This window comes from Phyllostomus discolor, chromosome 5, assembly GCF_004126475.2.
Source record: "Phyllostomus discolor isolate MPI-MPIP mPhyDis1 chromosome 5, mPhyDis1.pri.v3, whole genome shotgun sequence".
Taxonomy (NCBI): Eukaryota; Metazoa; Chordata; class Mammalia; order Chiroptera; family Phyllostomidae; genus Phyllostomus; species Phyllostomus discolor.
In genome coordinates, this window is record NC_040907.2 from 36500198 (window position 1) to 36518083 (window position 17886).

A 17886-nucleotide genomic window follows, 5' to 3' on the forward strand; every position below is an offset into this window, starting at 1 on the left:
TCACCCCGAGCGACTTTTTTGTTTCCCCAGATGAAAAAAAGCACTCAAAGGGAAATATTTTGCTGATGTGGAAGAGGTGAAACAAAAATGGCAGAAACACTAAAAAACATCAAAATTTATGAGTTCAAAAACTTTTTTGAGCACTGGAAAAAAACATCTTAATAGGTACTGCATCAAATGAAGAGTACCTGGAAGGTGACTGAAGTTTAAACATGTAAAAATAAATACACAATTTTTTTTATAAATAAATTCTGGGTTTCTTTGGATCCTCCCTCAGGTAAACAGTACTCATCTCAAATTGTACATAGTAATAGTACTAGAAGTAAAAATAGCTATCGCTAAGTGTTTACTATGTCAGATAGTGTTTAACATGTTATTTTATTTAATACTAAAAACAACCCTAAGGTATACCAATTTTATAGAAAATAACAGCTTCAGAGGTTAAAGATAATTTGCTCAGGTCAAAGATTATGTAATCTGTACAGGACAACACAGCTAGAAGTGGCAAAAACAAAGTTCTAACCAAGTCTGTACGTGATTCCAAAGACTACAGCGCTCTTAACTGCCGCCTCACACCTGAGAAGCAGCAAAAACGAGCCCACGCAGGCCCTACTCCAATAAACCTTCACTATGGTAGGACTAAAACAAGATTTTATGGATTAGGTTTAAAATGCTAACTACCATCTAAACACCATTTCTTTTCACCATTTCTTTGAGGAAAAAAATGACAAACGGTGGTTCAGAAAAAAACACTTGGACCCTTGGGCACAACCATCCTAGGGAGATGACAAGAACATGTGGTTGCTGCTTTTTCCTTTACCTTGCCCAACCTTCTTTAAAATTCGTAATAGTAGAATACCCTTTATCAAAGTTTCTCAGCCTTAGCACTATTAATACCATGGGCCAGATAAATCTAGGTTGTGGGGTGCTGTCTTCAGCACTGGAGGATGTTTAGCAGTGTCTCTGGCATCTATCCACCAGATGCCAGGAGCACCCCCAGTTTTGACAACTGAAATGTCTCTGCATGAACAAATATCCCCTAGGGGGAAAAATCACCCCTGGGTGAGAACTGCTACCCTACGGGGAAAAAACATGACTTACTGCCCAGGAACAATGGAGGAAAAACCCTGGCCAACATTTTTTTTTTTGTATGTAGTATTATCTGTAAATCATGTTTTGAATTCAGGGAATCTTATATTTTTCTTGTAAATATTTTCAAAATGATTAAGATTTAATTGTGCATCATCTCCAACTGAATTAAAAGGTAAGCTAAACAACTCTCTAAATATGCTTACCAACCAGTGCACATAATTCTTGGTAATCACTTTATTTAAGTAGATGTTTCAACACTTTAAAAAATGGTAAGAATAGTACCTAAGAAGAGGATTTGACTTTCTCCTATCAAAACATAACCTTACACAAGAAACATGAAAAATTACCCACAAAACTACTGGTATTTTTTCAATTTAAACAAACAAGACATGACTAGACACAATCAAGCCTTCTCCATTCCCACAGTTCTTAAGTACTTTTCTCTGCTTCTCACCCTCCTCTTTCTCCAAATGTAAGTATTAGAAATGGAAACTCCCTTACTTCTGGCTTGTATTCAAAGAGAAGCTGATCTCCAGTGAGGAAGTCCTGCAGTGGGTACAGCTGCATGTTTTCACACATGTTTTCCACATACTCAACTGGGTCTGTCTGTAAAGAGGGAAAATTATTTCGCACTAGAAACTCCCCATTATCCTTAATTTGCCACAAATACTTTTCTCTTAAACACACACACACACACACACACACACACACACACACACAATGAACCAAAAGCTTCTGACAGAAAAAACCAAACTTAACTGCAGTTAAAGAAACTGATGGTCAGAATTTCAAAAAATAAATTAACCGGAGCTACAAGCTTAAGGAGCTTTAACCTAACACTCCTCTAATCCCCCACCCTGAGTCCTGCAACACACCAGGCTCCAATTATGTCACAGCCTCCTCATGAGAGCAATTATAAGACTGAACTGTAAATGCTAGTTTATATGCCAGGTGCCCCACAATGCTGTGAGGTCCCTAAAGACAGGGCCTTCATTATTTTATCACTGCAGCACTATCACCTAAAAGCTATCTAAAAGCTATTTGTAACCATGAATCAAATTAATGTAAAAATCAAAATGTACAATAAGAGTCTTAATAGAATAAGTTTTATTAATCAGTATATTATTTCAATTTAAACCACAGTTCTCTAATCTATGAAATGGAAATACTCTTCCAGAGGAAAGCAATCAGTTCAAGCATGTGTGCACCCAGATGCACAGAATCTTGCACCAAGTGGAACCAGTGGTTCCATTCCCACATTTTGTAATGAGGACATATACTCAGATTGTCTAGGTCATTTGTCCAAGGTCACAGAGTGAGAAAGTAACAGGCAGAGTTATGACAGAGAAATGACTGGTTGCTTCTCAAACATGCCCCAACTGGGACCAAACTTGTAACCCAGGTATGTACACTAACTGGGAATTGAACCGCTGATATTTTGATTTGCAGGACAACAGCCAACCAACTGAGCCACACTGGTGAGGACTATTTAAATTTTTAAGGAACTATCAAACTGTTTTCCAAAGAAGTGCACCATTTTACACCCCCACCAGTAATGTATAAAGGTTCTAATTTCTCTACATCTTCTCCAACACTTATTATTGTCTACCCTCTAATTTTTTCATTTACTACAAACTTTTACTGTCTTCCTTTATTGTTATATTGTTTGTTTTTCTGCCTACAGAAAAAGCACTTAAACAGCTTTTCAGTCTAGTTCAAATAGTTGACCTATTACAAGACATACTAAGTCCAAGTTCCTATGTAAAATTAAAAATTTTTTTAAGTTTAAAAAGAGACTACTTTGAAAGGGGCATTCCTATATACCTTTATTGATGAAGACTAGAAAAAAAGTCTGAAAAGGAGACATTTCAACTTTGTTTAAAAAGAGTATACATAAATGCCAAAATAAGCTGAGCTACTGGAGTTAGTTTAGCAGTTCATACAGATACGGATGGACCTTACTGATGTGTTCTGACTTTGCACTGATTAGGTTTTTATTTAAGGTGTTTTGGGCTCATGTTTTAGAATCAAAGTAAGTATCCATGAATATTGCTAAAAGTAAAAGAAATAAGCTATAAAATGCAGAGATGTCAGTAAACAAAAATCTTGAAATGCCTTGCTAAGAAGGAAGTGAAGGGACAGAAAGAAAATGTCACTCACTCAACCAATGCTAAAAAGCAGGTCCCCCCAAAAAGGAATTTGTGCATCACTTAGGATTGTACTCCACAATCCTTGTTCCCACTCCTCTGCCACAGTTCTGGCCCACATGTTGCCACCAGAGCTGAAAAGAACAAAATCACTCCTGATAAGGTAGATGACAAGACTCGCGGTTCTATGCATATGAATGAATAGGGAGCACTGTGTGTAGGAGCCTCTAAAGGCTAATACGAGTCATAGCAGCCTTTCTGTTTTCACAGAGTAAGATCATTTCAATTTCAAGTGACTTCAAGTATATAGAGCAGATTACAGAGGAATCAATAACAACTCAAAGCTTATAGTTTTTGTGATCTTGTCCTCATGTGCTTAAGTTTTCTCTACTTAATAGTAGATATTCAGGGAATCATCTCTGATAATGATCCAAAAAGACAGGTTCCAAGATACCCTACAAACTGGTTCTAAATCACAGGCTCTTAATCTAGGGTCCATGGACACCTCCTGTAAGATATCAGTGGACAAATTCAGGAGGGGGTGGTCGTGTAAGAATGTGATTGGGAAGAAATTACATATTTATTTCACTAATCTCTAATTTCTCATTTTTATTCAATTATGAATATGGCAACAAACCACAACAGTATTAGTAGCATCTATGACTATAACCAAAAGAAATCACAATATAGTTGTAGATATCTTAAAATATCATACTCATTGCTATCTAAAAATTATAATAATTATTAGACCTACCACTAGACCTTATCATTTAATATTAATAAGATTATATTTTAATTACTATTTTGAGTGCTTTATTTCAATACCTTTTGTAAACAATGTATTTTATTTTATGCACTTAGGAAAACTATTCTATGAACTGTGGAATAATTAACAGTATTGTTTCAATGTTAAATTGTCTGAGTTTGACAATTTTAGTCAGATTATGCAAGAGAATACATTTGTTTTGAGCAGATACATGCTTTAAAATGTACAGATAAAGTACAATAATATCTATGATTAAATCTCAAATGTTTTGAGGAAAAAATACACATACACCCACATACACATATATAAAAAGATAAAGAAAAAATACCATATAGCAAAACATCAATCAGTGAATCCAGGTGAGGGATATACCAGTGGTCACTGGACTGCTGTGGCTGTTTGAGTTTAAAAATTTGGAGGGATAAAATATTATTCTGAGGAGGAATGCACAGGTTTAACAGATTTCCAAAGGTATCCAGCACAAAAGGCTTTAAAAAAAACACCCTGCTCTAAAATTCTGACCTTTCAGCCTTATATAACACCTTCCGTTCATGGACCCTATCCAACAGACATGTAGGATCACTAACTTTTCCACAGCACTCCAAGAGTACCTCATGTGCTTCCCATTGCTTAGAATGTCTCCAAACCATATCCATTTTTAAATGCAATTCAAATTTTCCATATCCACGAAAACTTCCCTGGTTATATTCCAATCAAGGCAAATGTTCTCCTCGCCCTGAAACCCCAGAGTGCACTGTTTCTAACATTATGTATGGTTATTACTACTGATTATCTTGTAGGATGTCTTCACAATATTGGAATCCCCCAAATATCAAGTACCATAGCAAGATCTCCATGAATGTTTATCAAAGGGATAGACAGATGGATGACTATATATATGTATGATTAAAATATGATCTGTGTCAATCTGCCTAGTCCTTCACCACTGCTCAGTAAAAATACTCAAAAACAAGAGAGCTAATTTTCAGATAGACTCAAGGCCATCTTGAGACTCACTGACAGAGAATGGCACAATTGAAACTCCACTGACATTTCCAGAAAGAGGAACAATGGCACTGACTGGTATGGCTCAGTGGGTTATATGTTGTCCTGCAAACCCAAAGGTCGCTGGTTGATTCCCGGTCAGGGCACCTGCCTGGGTTTTGGGCCAGACTGCTGATTGGGGTTGTGCACGAGGCAACCTATTGGTGTTTCTCTCTCACACATCCATGTTTCTCTGCCTCTCTTTCTCCCTTCCCCTCTCTCTAAAAAAATAAATAATTAAATAAAAGAGGAACAATGTCCACACCAGTTTTCATTTTGGTCTCAGAAAACATTAAGAAAGAATTTGGCTTCCAGTACCTGTTCTTGGTAATGAAACTCATTGTCCTCAATTTTCTGAATCTCTTCAAAAATTCTGTGAAAGAAGAAAATTATAATCAGAAGACATATTTAAATTTCTCATTCAAATCATCAACAAGAGAAGAGAAGCATAAAAATAAACAGACTGTCCATTCACATGTAGAGAATAAGAATATGGAGCCAGTAAAGGAAAATAAGCAGCAAATGCCTGACAAATGATCAAAGCAGGACTGGAACACTGTTTACTGGCAGCCTAAACACCAGAACATACTAGGACTGACTTCCGGCCTAATTCTAGTAAGTATGCATTACCTTTTGTCTGGGCCTAGCGTCTGCAGCATTTTTAAATACTGGAAAACAGTATGAGCCACCTAAGGACAAAACATCTGGTTATATTTTTGCATAAAGTGATATCTATATATTAAAAAATCCTCCATTTTAATTATTTACCTCATAGAAATGTTCATAACCCTCATCAGTCAATGTAATAGAAATGCTGAATACTGAGTAAGTAGAATTTTGCTCAAATCCTGTCTCACCATTTCCACCAAATAATGCAAGAGCCCAGCATCTACAATTAGAAAAAAATTTATCCAATCAATATATGGAACTGATAGTCAACAAATACATCAAATTAACAAAATAGTTAGGATTTCTACGTAAAATTTGGGAAATTCAGCTTTTGACGCAAAGATGCTTTCCAACAGTAAGTTGAAGAGCACAAACTTTAAAAGCACAAAGGCATCCCAAGGAATTATAGTACATTCAGGAATCACCAGAAGAAATAGCCATATTTACTTGTTTACTAGAAACACTAATATATTACAAATAGTAAAATATTAAGTTTTATGAAGCCATAGTAATTTTATTGAACAGCAAAATATTAAAAACCTAAAATAAAGAGAAAGAAAGCCAGAATAGAGTTGGAAATCTTAATAAAATTCAGCAAGGTAGAAAGGTTATGCACATCTCAAAGCATTTCACATTTATTGTGTAAGGCATGTAAGTACCTAACAACATTAGTCTTTTATAATAATAGCCTTGCCTTCTCAACTTTCTTTGAATGTTCTAGTACATACTAATGTTTTAAAGTACTTATTTTAACTTTTCATCTACCTTTCCATTCTTGAATTAATGTACAGAAAAAATCAAACAAAGAATTACTTTAACGTATTGATCCTGATGCTAATGCTCTATTTTTATCACTTGGCTAGACAAGTTAAACAAGTGCCTAAATGCACGAGGAATCATTCTGCTAACATGACTGCATATACTGTTCACAGTTCCACATACTTAGGTATTATGATTCATATGCCCAAGGAAATTCTCTTTAGTCTACCTTTTGGACTGTGAAAGCTTGGAGATCCTCAGCGTTTAAATAACAAATATTCAAATCTAAATTCTTGGTTAGAGCTAGCCTTTTATGTAACTCTGGAATCTATTAGCTTATGATTTTTAAATTCTGCATACAACTACTTCCAACATGGACTAAAAGGGGGCTTCCGAGAAAATACACATATATAATACAGCCATTAAAATAATCTAGATTATTACAGTAACTGTAATTAAGCATTAGATTTGATTCTAAGCTCCTGGCAGATAAAGCGAAAAGAGAGAAGAATGAGTTACATAACACTTATTATCTACTGTTTTTCAGAGATTGCTATAATTCATTAATTGAATACTTGCTTTTTTCTAAGGTAAGAAAGAATGCTGCCTTTGCCTTCATGTCCAACCAGCCAAGAGATATAATGAAGTGGCTTCACCCTTTTAAAAAAATACTAAGGTCAGAAATTTTAAAAAGTAAGGTATTAAAACACGAGAAAACCATATTTCTGTGACTACAATATTTGAGAATATGATTATAAACTTATTCTCACACGAATTCCACTAACCATGAAATTATAATTAATTTGATAGTAGGAAGATAAAGACAGAAAACATGGTAAAATTTAACTTCATCTGAAATCACTGAATGAGTAAAATCACTCCAAAATTTAAGACTTCTACTTTTCCTCTCAGCCACCAAACTTAACTTCTCTTTGTGGTAAAATCATTTTTTGTTTCACCCAAAATGGAAGTAATACAGATTCTTTATAATTTTAGAAGCTAATGCAATATAAATCATTCTGTATCTGTAAAAGCTTTCAGTATTCCATCAGACTGCGGTAAACTGAAATGTGTTACTCTAAGAGTTAGAAAATCTAAGTTACAGTTTTAGCTTTTCCTTTGAGTAAATGCTCTTAAGCAAAAATCTTAGCCTCTCTATATTTTTTCCCTCTTCACTTACCTAACTACTTACTCATGGGACTTTCATGAAAATGCAGTAACAGGTATAAAAATGCTTTATTATATAATAAATATATTTTAATAGTCTGAGTAGTTGTATATATGTTATCATATTGTCTTTTCCCACTGGCTTCTACTATAATTTCAGAAATATATTCCTACCAAAACAAAATATAGAAAAATATATTGGGTTAGGAAATCTAAACATTCTTAAATTTTAAAATTACTGCACAGAACTATTATCAGTGAACTTTAAGAAGTCAAGGTATAATATTATGACTTCAACTATATCAAGCAATCCCCAAAACCCACACAATATTGTTTAAAGTCTGAATCTGAATTACATCTACAGTAAGACTGCTGCAGGGGAGCCCATCAGTTAAAGAATGAACACAGTGATTACACGATACTTGCATCTGAACAAAGCTAACTGCACTGTATTTGATAACTCTGGGAGATAAAACAATTGCTTCTTTGTAGAAAAGGGGCTCCCACAAAAAGCTAATTTACTGGGAATTCACATATTTGGGAATGCAAAAAAACTCATGATGAATATCACATTTAAAAAAGTTAACAGTACACACACACACACAAATAACTGAAAGGAAACATACAGAAATGTTAATGGTCTTTGGAAAACAGAATCATGAATGACTTTTTCTACTCTTCAGTAGTTTTCAAGATTTCTACAATGAATTACCTTAATAATCAGTCAGAAGGTAAACAGGTTTTGTTATTAAGAAAATAGAAAATGCATAAAAAAGGAAATAAAATGTGTTTTATATTCATTATTTTAATGTCTGAACTATATAACATTATTGATTTTAGACATATCTTTGAGGACAGAGACCAAGAAAAGAAGCAGAGCTTTACTTTTTACTTAATACCCTTTTGTCCTATTTTAATATTTTATAAGCATGTATTATTTTTACAGTAAAAATTCAAAACAGATGAATAAACTTTTAAATATGCATGTGATAATTTTAACACTTTAAGGGACACTCTAACATAACAATCAATGCATATTATCCTTGCACCAAAAGCCAGTAGACAACACATGTTCTCTGCTTTCTTACTGCAAGTATCCTGTTCTTGCTAACTTTATGGGACTTGAATGTTTGAATACTCTAATATATACACTTTTAAAAAGCAATTTTTACTGAGATTAGGCAACATGCATTACTTTCTTTCCTTCTGCTTGTATGTGTATCATCATGGTTTTATTTTGTTGGTAATAGTTTTTTAAAATAGGTTAAATGTTTATCTGTTTATTGGCATTTGTTTTTAATAAGAAAAGCATTTGTAGGCATTGGCTGATCCTTACCTTCAAAGAATGTCTGGATCCATGCTATATTGCTCAAATAAGATAACTGTATAAATAAGCTAAAATGTTCTCCTAATTTGTAAAAATCTGTCCTAACTCATTCCCAATTCCTAGAAGTCCTTGAGACTTATGCTGTAGTCACATTCCAAGCTCAAACTTATTTACTTTTGACAAGATCAAACTAAATGGTCACAACTGGCAAACAAACAAACAAACAAATAAATAATTTAGAGAAATACTTAATTTCAAAGACTCAGGAAAAAGCAAACCAGTTATAAGAAAACTCTAGCTTTTGTACCCAAGAAGTCATTCAAGTATATTGCAAGGCTTGAAAAATTTAGTAATGAGGTCCCAGTTTACCACATCACCTGAGTTTATACAATAAATCCAGAACCCCAGATTCAAACCATTCAATATGCTTTAAAAATAAAACTGTAGCTCAGCAAATAATGGAGTAAATTTGCCCTTGAACTCTTACCTGTAATGTTGTTGTTGAGGGGGAAGTGCCCATGTGATGGTCAGAGCATGAATTTTTCTAATTGGAACAACTAAAAAATATTTTTCAGAAGAACAGATATGAGAGTTTCACCATAACTTTTACTATGTTACATGAATTTTTTTTAATTCAATAAACTTCATCCTCCATTAAACAGGGGAAGGTTAAATACAATGCAATTATTATTTCAAGTTGCCAATTTTCCAATTTGAATAATGTAACTTTTGTGACTTTTGTTTCAATTTGGTTTCACATGTAGAGAAAGCATGGATAAAGAACTATCAAAATATTAAATGTTCCTAAGGATGGATCCCTTCTCGCAAGAATACAGGACTAGGAGTCAGAAGCCCCCTGGTTGAAATCCAGCCCTACCTCTCTCTTGCTATACATATTTATATAATCTTGAGAAAAATCACTTGCATTTAAATCTTTTTGGATCTGTTTTCTGATGGTAAGTGAGTAGATTAGGCTAAAGTAGCTCTAAGATTATTCCCAGTGCTATTATTCTAGGATTCTGTGAAGAGAAAATCTAAAGCCAGAAAGAATACAACCAAAAGTCAGCCAGCTTAGCTATGGAGCCAACCAACAGCAGAGGGTGTGACAAAACAGTCACTTATGAGAGGAAGGGAAGAGGAAAGAGGCAAGAGACAGGCAATAGGGCAAAAGAGGAAGAGGAAGGAATACTTAGGCAACTAGGAAAAGAGAAAAAAAAAAAACCTGCCATGACAAAAGGAGCAAAGGAAGAGAAATGATGAATTTAAAATGTTTCTGCAATATTTGTTATGGGCAAACTGCTAAGTAAATTATAGTATAATTACGTGATAGCTCACTGGGCAGTTATTACAAATATATTAAAAAAGGAAGAGAGAGAAGGGTATATGCTTTACAATCTCAACTGCATTAAGAAAATATAACCACAGAAACTCAAAAGGAAATTTGGCCAAACGACTTCTCTGGATGGTAAGATTTAGGGGTTATTTTTACCTCCTATTGCTTCACGAATTTTTCTTCACTTAACAAAAATTGTTTTTATAATAAAGATACAAGAAAATGATATCCAAAATGTTTTCTCCTCTTCTATATTTTATTTTTAATGTTTTCCCCTCCTGTTTTTTCTTTTTAAAGGAAAAAAAAAAGAGCAGAAATGAAATAGGAGAGAAACAAACAAACAAAAACACAAAGAACAAAAGGGAACTAGGGGAAAACAGGAAGAAAGCATGAAACAAACTCAAGTAGCAGTAGGCCAATCAATCTGCTGCTAGTCAGTGGCTAACTGGACCTCCACCGTCCACCTACTCCCTTTCCAACCCAGCAGTACTCTCTGTTGTGTTCTCATTTCTGAAGAAAATTGGCAGCCTCAATTAAGTTTTAGAGAATGTGCTAAAATTATTTCAAACAGTTTTAAACCTTTGGTTCACGAACCTCTATAAAGTTTGTTAAATGCTGGTGTGTCAAATGGATCCGTTAAATGGCCAAAGTTTGGTTTGGGTAACCCACTGAAAATAAAACAAATACATTAAAATTTAATTGGCAAAAGCCTTTATAAGCAGTATCTTTAGGGATGCCTAACTGATAGGTATGTATAATTTATTCTACATACTCCTGGCTGAAAAGCATTCTACACATAAGTGAATAGATGGCAATAAAGCCACAAAATCCTGAACTATACAACCTGTTCTTAACCTCAGTCCCAATGACTCAAATATCATAAAAACTCACAAGAGATATAAAACAAATTAAAGGGACTTCCCCTCCCAATATTTACTGCCTCTCTCAGCAAATTCATTTTTAGTTCTCCTCCTATACAAAGTCATTTGAGAAAGAAAATTTATACTAGAGATAATTTTTAAATTCAACAAACAGATATGGATTATTAGGTATAAAGCATTATATTAAGCACCTTGGTATTTACAAGACTTTTTCTAGAGGATTCCGATCTTGTTAAAGATACTGTAACTAATATTTCTTCTAAAACATGGTCAATATGAATATTAAATATCTAGAAGAAATTTTAATCTTTCTGATTAGGAACAAAAGTTATTAGTGAGTAATATTAAAGAAAAATATTTAAAATGCTTATCAGGAATTGATAGGACCTAATGAATCCCTCTATTAAATTATACCTCTGATTTTATTAATAAAGTTCCACAGTAAAATATGTTTCAATCTGCCATTGAAACAATGGCAATCAAAGCAAGCAAACAAAAATAAACAAATAAAACCCTGCAACTTTGGCATGGCTTTCATTATCTTTCTATATACAAAAACTACTGCTAATTATCAATGTAAAATAACAAATATAAAGCCAAAATAACAATAATAATCAGTTGTTATCACAAGTTAGTCTAACATTTTTAAAGCTAATTTTTCTTTCATAAATCTATAACAAATTATATCTTGAAATGAAGAAATGCAAAAAGTCTAGCTTATTCACTTGATGCAAGAAAAAAATCTGATGTCATTTATTTTACAAAACTGCAAACTGCTGACCTGGCTGGTGTGGCTCAGTGGATTGAGCACTGGCCTGAGAACTGAAAGGTCGCAGGTTCAATCCCCAGTCAGGACACATGCCTGGGTTGCACAGGCTAAGTCCCCAGTTGGGGGCATGCAAGAGGCAACTGATCAATATTTTTCTCACACATTGATGTTTCTCTCCTTCTCTTACTCCCTCCCTTCCCTCTCTCTAAAAAGTAAGTAAGTAAGTAAATAAATAAATAAATAAAATATTTTTAAAAAATGCAAACTGCTAGCTGTGGAAAGAAAGACTTAACTGCATCACAATTAAAGTTTCTGTATTCTTTGTAACAAAATGTAACAATAAAGTGTCAAATATTTGTATTATTTGATGAATTTGAGGTGGACAAAAAACAGCTTTCTGAATTGAAACCCTATACAATTTCCGATAAAAGGATATGACTTTTCAGACAATATGGAAAGTCAATCATCATCTAAAAGATTATTTCTTTTATGAGGAAAAGCATTTCAAGTTTCAAACAACTGACTTAAACGAACTTTCAGAAGACAATCTGTTCTGAGGCAGGGGATACAAAAAAAAAATATATATATATACACCCCTTCTGCCTCCCAATACAATACTTGCTTTCATATCACAATTTCAAACAGTTTCCACAGTAACAAAAAAGCTTCGAGTACATGTAAAAAGACATACATTCTTCAGAATTACTGCTTACTGTAAATTTACAAGCTTATAAATTTTGAACTACATAAAATATGGAAACTCAGGTTCTCATCTTAGTTTTCCCACTCAAAAGCTGTGCAATCTTGCTAACTACTTTAGGTCCTAATGGTCTGTTTAAAAAACAAACCAAAAAAAAAAAAACCTCTGGAGCTCATACAAGAAGATACAGTTTCTTTAATTCTAAAGGTGTATGATTTATGAAAGTAAATGTCTTACTTGTTTGGTATTTGAGAGAAGATTTCAGTAACCCACTTTTCCAAAGTATCCAGTGTTTCTTGGGAGGGAGGGTGGGGAGGAGACAAGAAAACGCAATTAGATTTCTCACAGATCTTTAGCTATAAAACAAAGGGATTTTTTAATTTGGGTATATAGGGTCAAATCCTGTATACATAATTTCTGTCTTCTAATTCTTTGCTTATTATCTCATAGGAAATTCGTTTGAAATTTTGAGCAAAACTGGAAATCAAAATGAAAAAGGAAACCTTTTAGCTTTATCCAGTGACTCATTTTAGCTCCACCAGACACATGAAATTTCACTAATTCTCAAAAGAGATGCCCGAGGATATGAAACACAAGGTGAAAAGTACACTAACAAAATTATGAATTTGTTCTATACTATTTATAGATATTTAACTCTTAAATAGTATAATAAATGCTAAAACTCCAAAATCAATTGATTCTATACTCTTTAAGGTTCTCATCAAATATCTGCAGCTTATTTTAGAAATTTGCATCATTAATATGCTCTTGTATTTGTCATCACAAAAAAAAGAGAATGCAAAAGAAACAATACCTACTTGAAGAAAAATGCATGTTTATGACAGATTTGGAATTAATCATTAACTAAAAAGTATAAATTAATATGGCACACTGAATATGAAACTATTTTAACAAATGTAAAAGAAATCTACATGCCCACCTGCAGTTTGAACAAACGAATCTACCATATCATATCCATAACTTTAAGTCAACTTTAAGTGGACTAATTTTGATTATAAATGCAAAAAAAATTTTTTTTATATTTAAGTGCCAAGTCAGCGCTCATCTTCATTTCGATAAGAACAAAATTTTTAAAAATGAGAATATTAGGGTGAGAAGATTAGTTTTTCAAAAAATAATATGCAAACTTATAAGGTATATCAAAAGGAATAGTTTAGCAACTGATTGACTTTGAAAAATAGCCTAAGCTGATTGAAATGTAAAGAAAACTACCATGATTTCTTTAATGAGAAAAAGTTAACACAAGTTCCTGAAGATAAAAGAAGGAAAAGAGTAGAGGTACTGATCAATATTTTATAATATCACCATGATGGAATTCAATTCATCATACCATTTTACTGGACCCTACGTAAGGATGAAAAGAGAGACACCCTCTACTATAAGAGTTTATAATCAATATGGATTAAACTCAAAATGAGAAATAACAGAGGCAGTAGCTGAATGTGGCTCAAAAAACAATTTATGACCTATTAGTACATTAGTACACTCACAGACTAGCTTAGAGATAAGACCTATGTCTACATGAGAAAAAACATTTGCTGATAATCAAATGATTTTGTGCTTCCCTGAGCTTATCCACTTGCTATGTAACCTCTACAAATTCTCATCCCCTTTAGTTCATAATTAGGATCAAGCACTAAAGTAATTAACAGTGCACTTACTGAATCATTGACCAAGGCAAACAAATCTGAAGAAAACACTACTTCAGAGTAATCCTAAGGGCCGTAGTAGGTAATATTACCTTTGGACTGAACCACTAAAGTCATGTAATGAGCAGAGTAGTAACGCATCCAGAATTCTCTCAGTCTAGTATATGTATCAATATTATTCTTTTTTGGCTCATGTTTGAGAGTCTCAGCATTTCCTATAAAAAGATGAAAAATATAGAAATAAAGTTTGCTTTGTTCAAAGTCTCTATACCAGTAAGACATGTTCTGCTACTATATATAATTAATGAAATAACCCAAGTGACTCAGGATTATTGAATTAGTATATAATAATATTATTACTATAGGACAAAAATTCCCAAGAAATAATTTCAAAGTATATTTAACACATAAGAAATTAATATCTAGTTGGCAAAACCTTAGTCAACAGCAATTGCCTTAAGCTTTCTTTCTTAATAGTCTACTATTCAATTCAGGTTTATCTCTGAATTATTTTAATAATATTCTCCATAATTCTTAAAAATAAATCACATAAAGCAAAGATGCCATATAAAATGTTTACAACTATACACAATATACATGGAAGCAAAACATCCTTTGAATGAAGTACCATTTCAATCTGCTCATCCCAGATTTAGCCAAGAGGATTAATATCAGGCTATAACTGATTCTAATACTAAGATAAAGGCATTGTTAAAAACAAATACCATTTAAACAGCTTATCAGTTAAACAAAATTAGGTCACAGCTCAAAAAATATTAGAGAAATCATTGCTGAATCTCTGTTGATAAATTGAAATGTCAGGCTGAGGTACAGCACAGCTTTTACAATCGGATAAACAGAGGTTCAAATCTCATATTCACCACTGTGTGACTTAAGCAAATTAAATAACTTCTCTTAGTGTGTTTCTTTATCTTTAAATAGAGATGATAATGGTACCCAGCTCATCAACACTGTTATGATGATGAAATGAGATGAGTCATGTAGTGTTGGCAGAGTATCTAAAACCCAAAAGGCATTCACAAAATGTTAGGTTTTATTTTTTATATAGTCAATGTTAGAGAACTATATAAAGGCATGCTTAACTACTTTGTATTTGAATACATAAAAGGTACCTAGCTACCCTACTTTTATACTTTTCCATTCTTTATCAATTTTTCATAATCTCAATCTTCCTTAACTAGAAAATATGAAATAAGGTGAAGTATTTAGTATCTTACCCCAAAAAAATTTCCCCATAGGATGTCCAGGTCTAGCAAGGCTTCCAAACAACATTTCCTTTCTGTTTGCATCAGAAGGTCTTGCAAGCTGATATTCTGTCAGTTGTAAAGAAACACACTTAATTACATGAAATTCAGTTATCTGCTTTATTATCTAGAAACTCAAGCCTAAAGAACTAAAAGTAAGGAAATAATAAAATTATTTTTATGAATCGTGTTTTTTTTAAGATTTTATTTATTTATTTTTAGAGAAAGGGGAAGGAAGAGAGGGAGAGAAACATCAATGTGTGGTTGCCTCTCATGCATTCCCTGCGGTCAACCTGGCTAGCAACCTAGGCATGTGCCCCAACTGGGAATCGAACTGGCAACCCTTTGGTTAGCAGGCCAGCACTCAATTCACTGAGCCACACCAGCCAGGCCATAATTTTCACACACTGATTTCAACCCATTCTCAAAACTATATGAAGAAAAACATACTAAAAGCATCTGAGACAGAGAATATAGAATATAGTTCCTAGGCCCCCAAAAGTAGGAAATTTTTCCTTGGTTATTATGGTTTTCAATTCACTCAAATATTTGTCTGAGCCTATGATAAAATAGACACTGTGGTGGGAAAGTAACAAAAGTGAAAAAAATAAATTCTTGATTATAAGGAGCTACTAGAGTTAGAAGGAATCCCACTCTCTTGTTACAAATAAATTTAGATCCACAGTTGGTGATATTTCAATAAGTAAAACACAAGTTGACTGGGTTCCAAATAGACGGCTCTTTACATTCATCTGCAGTTTACACAGTGAACTATATTGAATATATAGTGAACTACAGTGAATATATTAACATTATTAGACACTGAATCAAGCCAAGGAGGAAAATAATACAAAAGGAGGAACAAGTACAGAGACCTTGCCTCTTCAGTTGCCACAAGCCAAGCCTAACCTATATGAACTGGAAGTCCACCCAAGTGTAGTATTACATTTTTCTAATGCTCAAATAATGCAGGACAGGTTAACCTACAATGGTGCTATTTATTAGTACTCTGTAATTAATATTTTTAGCACAGCTCTATAATAAAGCCTCACCCTGTATAAGCACAGTTTTCTTTATGGTCTTCATTCTTTAAATGGCAAAGATAAGAAAAACTGTCAAAAAATAAAATTAAGCCCTGGCTGGCATAGCTCAGTGGATTGAGCGTGGGCTGTGAACCAAAGCATCGCAGGTTCGATTCCCAGTCAGGGCACATCCCAGGGTTGCAGGCCATGGCCCCCAGCAACTGCACATTCATGTTTCTCCCTCTCTTTTGCCCTCCCTTCTCTCTCTAAAAATAAATAAATAAATCTTTTAAAAAATAACATACGTTTAAAAAAATAAAAAAAAATGCATTTCCTGCTCAGGGATTTAGTTTTTTTCATCCATAAATGTATCTCAATGATTTTTAGAACTACCAAAATTCAAGCTACAAAGTACCTACACACACAGCAACAAAAGATAAGCTATTTAAATATCAGGATGGTATTAAAAATAAAGCCTCAGAGAAATTCTCTCCAGGCAAAGAATATGTGAACTTTTAAAGTTTTAATACTCTGTATTAGCTTTAAGAATTAGGCTCCTGCCCTGGCTGGGTAGCTCCATTGGTTAGAGTATCATCCCAATACACCAAGGCTGTGGGTTCAATCTCTGGTCAGGGCACATACAAGAAGCAACCAATGAATACATAAGTAAATGAAACAATAAATTGATATTTCTCTCTCTCTCCAAAATCAGTAATAAATTTTTTTAATTTAAAAAAAAAAGAACTAGGCTCCTGCCCTGCCAAAGATTAGTCACTATGGTAAACCCTCAAAAAACAAAGGCTGAAAAAATAAAAATGTACCACCCTTTTATTTCAAATCTATATGATTATACATTTAATGGCTTCAGGAATAGACATGACACATCTATCTCAATTTAGTCCTTATCATATAGAGATAAAATGGTCTAAAGTGATAAAGAATGATAAATGTGTTAAAAAATAATTGGCAATGAAGAAAAAAGTGGTAAGACATAAGGCACTGCTCTTACCACTATCAACAGCTTCAACTTCACGGTCAATTGCATCTCTGATCATTAGTGGATGGATGAAGAACTGGGCCCATCTGAAAAAAATAAACTGGCATTTCTATTATTGTTCAGTAAAAGCTTTTCATCAGCCAATATCTTACTTTTTAATCAAGAAGTTTTACTAAGTTGAATGTACTTCATAATCACGCATGTAAAATCTAAACAATATTCTGCATTTCTATATTTTAAAGCCTACAAACTGCTTTTTATATTATGAAATTAAAGAC

The 17886-nt window shown here is 33.3% G+C and overlaps 1 protein-coding gene across 1 annotated transcript in view; it reads right to left on the reverse strand.

Moving 5' to 3' along the window:
- Nucleotides 1-17886, reverse strand: part of NRDC (nardilysin convertase) — a 68087-nt gene that overhangs the window by 18542 nt on the left and 31659 nt on the right. The window contains 11 exon segments of the mRNA XM_028514220.2: nt 1594-1698; nt 5368-5422; nt 5680-5738; nt 5818-5938; nt 7057-7134; nt 9459-9528; nt 10899-10972; nt 12892-12949; nt 14417-14539; nt 15563-15658; nt 17621-17694. Coding sequence (XP_028370021.1) covers nt 1594-1698; nt 5368-5422; nt 5680-5738; nt 5818-5938; nt 7057-7134; nt 9459-9528; nt 10899-10972; nt 12892-12949; nt 14417-14539; nt 15563-15658; nt 17621-17694 — 913 coding nt within the window.